At 36.3% G+C, this 10,730-nt stretch overlaps 1 protein-coding gene across 1 annotated transcript; it reads left to right on the top strand.

The window, feature by feature from the left end:
• Window positions 1,516-10,360, top strand: LOC109834410. The gene is made up of 5 exons (XM_020402424.1): window positions 1,516-1,829; window positions 1,897-2,880; window positions 4,547-4,755; window positions 7,171-7,394; window positions 9,138-10,360. Exons 2-5 carry the CDS (start codon window positions 2,085-2,087, stop codon window positions 9,919-9,921), a joined length of 2,013 nt encoding a protein of 670 aa, XP_020258013.1. The 5' UTR covers window positions 1,516-1,829; window positions 1,897-2,084; the 3' UTR covers window positions 9,922-10,360.

The following is a 10,730-nucleotide window of genomic DNA, read 5'->3' as shown; positions in this document are numbered from 1 at the left end:
ATGGAATCATTAATGAAGAAAGCAACGATTTTCCCCGCGAACAAAAAGTTTTAAAAATTGTAAAAAAAAAACACCCTAAAATTTTATAATTTATAAATACACAAAAACTATTAAACATTACATTAAAATCAAGGAATTACAAAAAATTATTAAAAATTTTTAATCTTTGGAGGGGTAATTTGTAATGTACTAAACTCTAAGAGTGTTTTTTTGGTAAATTTCAAATTTAATAGATTTTAAATTAGTTATGTTCTTTCCAAAAACGTTATGGGTAATATTGACCATGGAATTTTTTTCCTAAACCTATACTTTTAAAGGGAGCATGATATTTACAAAATTTTAATTTTCTAGGGGGGGTTAGTAATTTTGTATATTCATTTTAGTGTCTATATGTTAGAAATTCTCATTGTATTTTTTTATAAATTATGAATTTTAGGGTTTTTTTGTAACTTTCTAAACTTATATGCCTTTTATACAAATTGTAAATTGTTTATAAATTATTTATAATTCATATATTTTCAATGTACTAATGAGTTTGAAATTCTCAATATGTTCTTTGTAATATTTGAATTTTGAGTGTTTGTTTGTATATTTTGAAACTTTAAGGGCGTTTTTTATAAATTATAAATTATGTAGGGGATATTTATAATTCCTATATTTTTAATGTAATGTTAGGTTAGAATTTATTAGGATTTTTATAAATTTTATAATTTTGAGGGTTTTATTTTATAATTTATAAAAAGTTTAGAGCGTTTATTGTAAATTTTATAAATTTTTTGGGGGTTATTTGTGTTATTTGTAGGTTTTTAGTGTGTTTATAGGTTTAAAATTTTTAAGGTGTTTTTTAAAAATTTTTAATTTTAGAGGTGTTTTTGTAATTTTTAAAACTTACGAGATGCTTTCTCCAAAGTTAAAAAGCTTTCAGTTTCTAGCTAGCATATATTTTTCAGATTTCTCACTAAATTAAAATAAGTAAAATTTATAATTTTTAAGATGTTTTAATAAAATTTTGAATTTGTAGGGTGTTGTTGCAATTTAAAAACTTGGAGGATTTTTCATACAAAGTCCCAAAACTTTTAGATGCTGACTAGCGCATATTTTTTATATTTTTTGCAAACTAAAATAAGTAAATAATTTGAATTATATCAAACATATCTCTTTTATCCAATACCATGTTAAGTCTCATTATGAATATGATAAATTATTTAATTACTAATTCAAAGAAGATAATATAATTAGAATAGATTAGGATAATAATGTAATATTTAAAAAAATTAAGGATAATATTGACCAATCAAAAGATTTTCCCGAAGTTGTACTTTTAAAGGAGTATATATATATATATATATATATATATATATGATATGTGAAACTTTATGGTACATTTGTCAATATAAGAAAGATGGGGATACATATGTAAAAAGATTAGCATCCCTGCTCTCTCACTCTCTTCTTCACTTCGCGCGCTCTGTCTGCTCTATACCATCATCCCAAAAAATTACACCGTTTCGTAACGGAGGATCTAACGGCCGTCCCCTCGCCGCCGTCATCTCCAGTGCTCACGCTTCCTCCTTCTGAGGGCAAGAGCAAGTCCAAATCTGACGGCGGTTCTAGCGGTAACGGTAACGGCATTGGGGATTCCCGTCATCTTTCTTCAATTTCGTCGTCTGTTTCTTTGTCTTCGTCTTCGTCGGGTTCGGAATTTTCTCATTCACATTTGCCGGAGGAGAATGCGGATGCGGATTCGCACTTGCATGTCGCTTCTAGATTCGGATCCGAACTTGGATCCAGGAGAGAAACAGCGCAGGAGGGGGTTTCAGCTTATCCTCCTCCGTAGATTCGGATCCGAACTTGGATCCAGGAGAGAAACAGCGCAGGAGGGGGTTTCAGCTTATCCTCCTCCGCAGTTTCCTTCTTCGTTCTTAAACCCTACCTTTTATCAGGATCCGGTCACCGGTCGGTTTGATTACCGCCAGCCCTATTTGGACGGAGGACAGTATCCAACGATTCCAACCTTTGTAAACCCTAATTATTACCCGAATCCGGTCACCGGAGGTCAATTTCCAAAACCTAGTTTTTACTACATGAAGAAATCGGCGACAACTCCTTCAACATTTTACGTTGATCCGAATAATATGGAAGGATCTGAGTATTCGAATTATTCTAGTTACTATTACAATGTTCGGGGCCCGACATTTGGAGACGAAAGAGGCAATGTGGCTGATTCCAGCCCTGGTCGGCAAGCGCCGGAGGCAGCAGTGCCGCCGCCGCCGCCGGCACCAGAGGGATCTGGTTGGGATTTTTTCAATGTTTTTGACAGTTACGAGCAGTACTTGATGAAAGTTAAGGGGACTTTGCGATCGGGGCCCGGATCTGTGAGCAGTCCAGATTCGAGTGAGATTAGGGAAAAAGAAGGGATTCCTGATTTGGAAGAGGAGACCGAGCCGGAGTCATTTAGGGAAGTTGAGAAGAAAAAGGAAGTGGTGGGTTTGAGCATTGGTACCTCAAAGGCGCCACCTTTGGAGGAATTGGTCAAAGAAAAGACTGAAAATATAATGAATGAGCGAGTCAGGGAAGAAAAAGCACCCAGTGTGAAGGAGGAAATTTTTGTGAGAAAGAAAGGTGTGAGTTTTGAGGTGGAAGGCTCGATAAAGACTGAGGAAAGCAGTCCCGGTAGTTCGTTACGTAGTTCTCTTGTCACTGAGGAAAGCAGGTCAACTGATGGAATCGAGCTGCATGTTCATGGAACAAAGGATGTAGTGGAGGCTGTGGAGGAGATAAAGGAGCAGTTCAAGTCAGCATCTGGATGTGGCGAAGAGGTAGCGAGGTTGCTTGAGGTGGGAAAGCTACGATATAGATCGAGGAGGACGCTATTGAGAGGTAACAACTGCATACTTGGACGTGATTCAGTCCCAAAATTTCATTCTTTGATTTTTGAGGAATTAGCTTTTCTTTTGCACGGTGCAATAAAAATTTGAAATCCTGTTAATGTCATCTCATGAATAATTTGCAATTTTACTGAATAGCTTATCGTGCCATTGTTTTTCACTTTAGCATATTAGTATTATTCTACTCTGCTGTTAGAACTTGTTTGGAAGAGTTAAAGTGGTTGAACGTGTGCTTTTAGTCAAGGATTGTGCTGTTAATTTGCGCGCATGCCAAACAAACACATGTATATGTATTACGTATAAGTTCTTTTTTTTATTTCGTCTTAGCTTCTTGTTCTTTCTGCATTTGTGAGGGGAAAATATGCTTATGGGGGGAAAAAACTTCTGATCCTGCTGATTTTAGCTTCTTTTGAGTGAAAGTATCTTTATCTATAATTTATGTCATATAACTATAACTATTTAAGTGAAAGGAAGAGAGTAGGGACAATGGCCACACATATATACTAGTTGTATCTTTCTACTTATTTAGTTTATGTAGACTCTCTGGTATCTTTTATTTCATTTGGGACCGCCATTTACCATATATCACATCATGCCATTGGAATGACATGCCCTTACATCTTCAATACCATTTTCTGGTCAGAACTGAATCCAATTCTTGTGTGATAAATACACAGCTAGATTGATTTCCCATAACTTACCTTATGATTAGTGTACTAGGGTCTTTTTATCCTGTTAATCCAGACATTTTTTGTGTTTTTTTCTAGCTGATGTATGCCTATATATAAAATAATTGAATGAATATTTTTCAGAAGTTCCATGCATGTGTAGTGTTCATATAACTTTAAATTGCAGAAAACATTTGTGTTTCTGCTCATTTCTTTTTGCTATCCTATCTTATTTCATGGTTTTTACCATAATATAGGGAATATCATGTCTATTCAGTTATTAGCTGCAAGGAAATTTAGGTTTCATGTAAGTTATGTTCTTCTTTGAGAACAAGGTTGGGGTTTTGAAATAAAACCCGAGACAAAAGTTATGTTTTCCTTTCGCAAAAATTTTATTATTGAGTCTAGCATAAATCTTTTGTTCGTTTGATAGAAAAGATGGATGACTCACTGTATCCTGAATGGTGGCCGAAAAAAGGATATCTCATTTTGTTGGTTGGAAGAGGCATGGATTTATAACCTCTCTGTCAGAAGAGAAAATGGTCAATTGTTCATATTCTCCACAAGTTCTTCTCAAGCTTACTTAGTTGATAATTAACTTGGTCCCAATTATCTAAGCTATCTGACACCTTGATTAAGGCTAATGTATAAAGATGCACCATAGTTCCGTTCTTTGTTGTCCTGTATTGGATGAGGCATATCCTTCAATTTTTTCTCCTATATCCTCTGTATGATACATGAATCTAGATCAACTGGAATAGCATTATCCAATTTCTCATGTTTTCCTAAGAACTAACTGCGCAACGGTCCTCAAATGGTTAACGGGTGAAGTTAATTATGCCTATCCATACTAGTTTAGATTGGTTTCTAAAAAGGAGATGGTGTATCTTTTGATTTCTCCTAATGTAGCATTTTTCAATTTCATCAAGAAACATAGAGAAACCTTCATTGTATGATTGATGGATAGACCTCTAATAACTCGTGGTGCAGTGATCTTTTCCAGGATTTTGGATTCCTTGAGCCTATCTACATTGACATCTTTGAGCCAATCATCAACTGGTGTTCGACATCCAAATCTGAATGTGCCAAAGGAGCATGATGTTATGGGTTCTGATTACATCAATCGGAAGTCTGATAATCTTGCAGCAACGTTGGAAAAGTTGTACACATGGGAGAAGAAACTGTATAAAGAAGTCAAGGTATTTCTTTTGCACTAGCAATAAATTTAACTAGTCAAATGTTATTTTCTAGATTCATTCACTAGGGAATTGTCTTCATACTTTTATATTCATGTTAATTTCTGTTATCTGATCCTGAAATTCTTTCAATTTATTATTTGAATAATATTCATGTCTTTTTTTAGTCCTGCAATATGTCAGTCCAGTTTGTAGTTGTCTTGAACAATATTTTATTTTGATCTTAAGACATTTTGAGGGGTTCATGGCATGCGTACATGACTTCAACCAATCACTGTTACTTGATTTACTATTTGAACAAGTTTAGAGTTCAGTCTATCAGGGTTATAGATGTAGTGTCGCGAAAGGTTAGGTCAGATCTTATTTTCTATATTCATTATTGAGATTGTTTTGACGTGGCAATATGATAGTATTTTTGGGGAAATCTCTACTGAGAGGGATTTTTAATGATTACCTATCTCCATGTTTCCTCTCGTTGACATGTATAAACCCACAAACTAAAGGATTTCAACTGTGAACTCTTTCACAATCTGTTTCTTACCAGCTTTCCTTTTATCCTGTAATAGGTAACTGCTATAATCACAGAATGATGCTTCACACAACCTTTAAGTAGATGTTTAAATCAGTCCTCATGGCCAAAGACCCCTTAAGAAGCGTAATTTCCTCATTAACTTCTGTAGTTGCAGAGGTAGCTTGTTTGTCCCCATTTCATGTGGATGATAATCAGGATGGTGATTCCCTAATTGAGGTTCATGTATATTGTTTTCACGAGGGATTTACCCTCGCCACACCAGGTGAGCAGCAATATGATGACTGGGAATAAAAATCCTTTAATATTAATTCCTCTTGCTGGCAGTATCTACATTATCTTTATTCCCTCCTTCCCCAACAATAGAAAACTACAATGTTTCTTTTTCCTCTACATGCAGGATAAATTGGAGACAAAATTCATCTGGTTTCGTTTTTTAAAAAAGGAAAAAAATCATGAAAGTTCAGGAAAAAAGACTGTAGAAATCACAAAACAAGCCCCAAAAGACTGCAGGAAATACAAAGAACCCCGAAAAGACAAAAAATTCCCTCCCCCCCTCCCTCCTTCCCTCTCGTTTAGGACGTTCTGCGATGGAAGTGGCTAGAATGTGGTCATGCAAGCTCCCCAAAAGACAGAAAATCTCCCACACAGAAAATCTCCCTCACTCCCTCTCATTTAGGACCCTTCTGTGATATAACTGGCTATGAGAAGATTGGGGAGTCTGCATGACCACATTTTTCTCATCTTATTCTCCTAAGCCGATTCCAACTGTGCACTGGCAGTTCTCCTGAAAGTTGATCTTTTTCAGCAGCTATTACTTATTTGAGTCCTTCAAGTACCATGCCAGGTTTTGGAGATCAAGCAGACTAAGAGTGCATCTTTTCTACGTTGATTTTAATGAGGATATGAATTGAAGCCCACCTTCACTAGGGAATGCTTAGTCAGAATGCAGGGGCTTTACTGTGAGTTTCCATTGAAGTTATCTGGGGAGGAAAAATATGCACTTTCCTTCAGTTTTCATGACAATTATTGAATAATATACAAGGAGATTTAACTCTCCACGAGGCATTTGTTTTGTGGGTTCCCTTTTCTAATCAGGGCAGCTGTATGTACTTTGACTCTTTTCCTTCTGTCCTCATTTAGCTAACTAAAGAAAAGGGAAATGCGGCTTTGTTTTCAGTCCAATATACGAAGCTGATTGAGGTTTCACAAATAGAGCAACAATAAAGCAACTAAAATCACTATTTTAGATTAGTCGACTTATATTTGTGCACTGGTCCATCATTACTCTATTTAGTAACAGGTAACGGATTAGTTTAGCAATCCCCTTGCCAATTGGGTCAAAAGACTTGAGCCTGTTCTCACCATATGGCTTGAAATGCAGTTCCATCACAAATCAGTTAATTTGTGGTCGTCTTTCTTGCATTTGTTGATAATTGATGTTCTGTCATCTCCAGCTGTAACATATAACAGATAAATTTCCCACACACAATCTGTTGTTGTGCGAACTTAGTAACGTAAGCAACTAGTGGAATAGACAAAAATTTGGTGCCAGTATTTCTCTCTTTGTAGAAATGGGAACAGTTGGATTCAGAATGTATACGTTAGTTCTTAGTTATATCAGTATGCTGCAAGTTGCACTCTTACTCGTTGGAGGCTTTTTCCAAATTTTTGGAGAATTACAATATTGAGTCAGCACTGAGGGCATGATTATATTTTACAATATAGACAAAGATCTTAACGATACAATTTCATACCCTCCTTAACTGCAAGCTTCGAGCAATATATCAAATTAAATAGAGCAGGTAGATCGCTTGGCACTCTGAATATTTTTTTCATTTAAAAGTTTGAGGTAATTTTTGTTAAAATTGCTTAGGTGGTGGTGCTAGGATGAAGAAAAACTACGAGTCCTCTATGAAAAGGAGTGCAGGAGGTTGAAAGCCATGGATGATGGTGGAGCAGAATCTTCAAAGATTGACTCTACCCGCTCCGTAATAAGAACACTGCTCACAAATCTAAGCATTGCTATCAAATCTGTGGATGGCATTTCATTCCAGATACACAAGCTCAGAGATGAAGAGCTGCGCCCCCAAGTAATCAAATTAATTCAAGGGTATTACAGCTAAACCTCATGTATTACTGTCAGTATGTTAATTTTTGCTTTCAGCTTATTGAACTACCGATCCATCAGCCCTATATGTGCTTATTATTATGAATATGGAACATATGTGATGTCACATATTGCACCAACATGTCGGTCTTTCTGCACTCTGAGAGGGAAGGGCATGATTAAACAATTTGATATCACTGTATTAGCATTGTCATCAGAATACCAATCTGTAGTGCCTTTTCCATTACCAAGTTTAGCATATCATTAGCAAGATATTGGGGAATTCAAGGGTGCTGTGGAATTTTTCATCTTTTACTATCTTTTCAAGTGTGTCAGCTGAAGCTAATACTGTCCGGTCAAGCGATCTACGAATTATGGTCATCATACCTTCGATACCATGTACACGGATGACAGACAAGATGCTTTAGTGAAATCTATGCATATAATGACTTCCATTATGTTTAAGTACTTTCTTTATAGTTTTTTGTGTCCTATACGTTGAAGCCTCCATTATGCCTGTGTACGTTGTTTATAATTCTATTTTTACGATATGTGCAAAATAAAAACATGCATTTTGGTTAAGATAAGGTCGTTGGTCATTTTAAGTGGCAACATAATTCCCTATAACTTTATTTTCCTGAGCCCATTATATTCAGGGCTTACATGATCTGCAAAATAACATACAATGAGACATGTCCAGTACGTATGCTATAAGAATCTATATGATACTGGTTTCATGATAAAACTGTCTCTGCTTCATGGTTACCAAGGGATGACCTTTGATGACTTCTTTTCCAAGATTTACTATTGATGCGTCAAGAGGTTGTGCAGAATACCATGAAGATGGTAGACGTGAAACATGCATTGTGTTTAACTCCCACTATAGTCTAAGAGAGGTGGAAGGAGGACAGGAAGACATGCGGGTAGGATATGATTAAAAAAATTTTTCCTCTGGAGGTGAAGACTTTCTTTGATGTTATGGTCATGTGGAATGAAGATGATAAGATGATACGTGCATGTTTGAAAATAGTAAGACATAATGTAACAGGATTTTTATTTTTTTTCTTTGTGTATATAGGACAGTGGTACCTTTAATACTTGATAGCATTGGTAGAATTCATTTACATTGTATACAGGTTAAAAGGTAGATAAAGATATAGACTTGAGGTAGAGTGGGAAAGGCATTTGCTTGGCAATGTAGGTGACAAGGTATAAGACATGCCTGTAGGCTGTAGCCTGTAGCCGACATAATGGGCAGAATTTTCTTCTCTGTTTGGGGGAGAGGATGGGTGTGATCTTTCTGAGTCATTCAAAATAGTAAATGAATTTGGGTGAATCATGTCTCTAGGCCTTATGTTTCTGAATTATTCAGAAAAAAAATATCCAAACTCTGTGTAGCTAGACTATTGCATAGCCAATTCATATTATTATTATTTTAATGCAGCAACTGCTTGTTCACTAGTTTCCAAACCTTAACGATCTTAATGTAAAATATTTTACCTGCATGCCTTTCCTTAAATAAAATAAAAATAGAGAAAACACCTGCAAACGTAATTAACAGCTTGCATCAGGGAATCTAGGTTTTCCTGTCTTATGCCTAGTTATACTGTCAACATTCATTCAACACATATGGTGATGTTTCATGTTCTAAATACATTGAAATGGATTCATGTGCCAGTTTCTAAAATTTATGCCTTTATCATGCTCTTGAGTGATTGATATATGGATATGAATTTTCGGCTGCAGATTAATGACAATGTGGAAGTCTGTGCTGGCTTGCCATCAGAGGCAGTTTCAGGCTATAGCTGAAAGTAAAAGCCATAATCTCACAGCTAGAAGCAGGTACCAAAGAAATTCCATTGCAAAGGCTACCATGGAATTAGAAGTAGAGCTCTTAAACTGGTCATCTTGTTTCCAAAAGTGGATTAGCACCCAGAAAGCTTATATCGAAGCTCTCAATGGATGGTTAATGAAGTGGCTTCTTCAGGAACAGGAGGAAACCCCTGATGGAGTCCTGCCATTCTCCCCTGGTCGAATTGGAGCCCCCACTATTTTCATAGTCTCCAACGATTGGCATCACACAGTTGATAATATATCCGAAGTTGGAGTGACGACTGCGATGCAAATCTTTGCTGACAATGTGCACAAGTTGTGGGAGACGCAAGACGAGGAACAGCGACAGAAGTTGAAGGCTGAGTACTTGTCTCGAGATTTCTCCAGAAGGCTTAGATCCCATCAGAAAGAAAACGGGCATGTGGATATTGCTTCTAGTAACAGACCCATGCCTCTTTCAAATAATGCGTCCTCTCATGATGATCATATAAAGATGGCCTTGGACTCCATGAAGAAGAGATTGGAGGAAGAGAAAGTTAAGCATCTAGAAATTATGAAGCATGTTCAAGAAGTGGCTTCTAGTAGCTTACAGACGGGTTTGATTCCGATTTTTGAAGCCCTGGGGAATTATAGCACTGAGACATTGAGAGGCTATGAAGCACTTAGAATTCCAAGCGATAACTTTGAAGGAACATAAGGAGGTTGGGAAATATGTTGGCTTTTCTCCTGGAATATAAACTCTTAACGAGGCTTTCGGCCATAGGAATGGTACAAAGTTTGAATAACGTCTGAAACTGCTAAGAGTCTCTAAGAAAGCTCTCCTGGTTACTAGTTGAGCAAGAACATCTATTTCAGTGGAAACCCGGGATCACTGTGAATGTGAAGAGTAAAGAAAACATTCATCCATATCTTGAGAGGTAAGTCTAATGGGGATTTCCTGTTGATATTTTTCTGTCGGACTAATTAGTTCGTAAGCAGCAACAGGCAATGGTTAACTTTTCACGAGACAGTAAGCTTTAGATGCAAGCAGGATACCGTAGAAAGTGTTAGGCTTATTTATGTATGAAGGGAATTTTGGTTAGTCTTTAGAACAGTAAATATAATTGAATCTCTAATTAATCTTTGTTTGGCATCAAGATTTTCCTAGTCTCAGTGATAATACCAATGGTTGTTTTGTGTAAAAATTTCGCTTAGCCAGTACTCTGCTGGTTCGTGATATCTGTCATATTTACTGAATATTTTTCCATCAAAAAGAAGAGGAAAAAAAAACTTGAAATTTGTTCGTGAATGTTCCAGCCCTGAGGATTACAACAAATGTGCCAAAATTTTTGCTCAGCAGGGGGAGTCTGCAGGTTCTTGACTGAGAAATTTATCATATTTTATATGTACTTTGAAGCCTTTTGAATCGCAGGTTGGTAGAGAGATGAAGGTAATCCTTATTTGGGTGATATTGCTACCGCATAGAGAAAGCCTAAAAATATTTAAAATATCCCTGAAACCTATGTT

The sequence above is a fragment of the Asparagus officinalis genome, chromosome 3 (genome assembly GCF_001876935.1).
Source record: "Asparagus officinalis chromosome 3, Aspof.V1, whole genome shotgun sequence".
Lineage (NCBI taxonomy): Eukaryota > Viridiplantae > Streptophyta > Magnoliopsida > Asparagales > Asparagaceae > Asparagus > Asparagus officinalis.
Note: the sequence above shows the minus strand (reverse complement) of the source record. Positions and strands in the feature narration are given on the sequence as shown.

What these genes read in the sequence shown, in the direction of transcription:
- LOC109834410 (XM_020402424.1), top strand. Translation starts at nt 2,085, where the DNA reads ATGAAGAAATCGGCGACAACTCCTTCAACATTTTACGTTGATCCGAAT. An exon ending in GAGGAGGACGCTATTGAGAG is followed by an intron (nt 2,881 to 4,546) that starts GTAACAACTGCA and finishes CTCGTGGTGCAG; the next exon opens with TGATCTTTTCCAGGATTTTG. An exon ending in GTAATCAAATTAATTCAAGG is followed by an intron (nt 7,395 to 9,137) that starts GTATTACAGCTA and finishes TTTCGGCTGCAG; the next exon opens with ATTAATGACAATGTGGAAGT.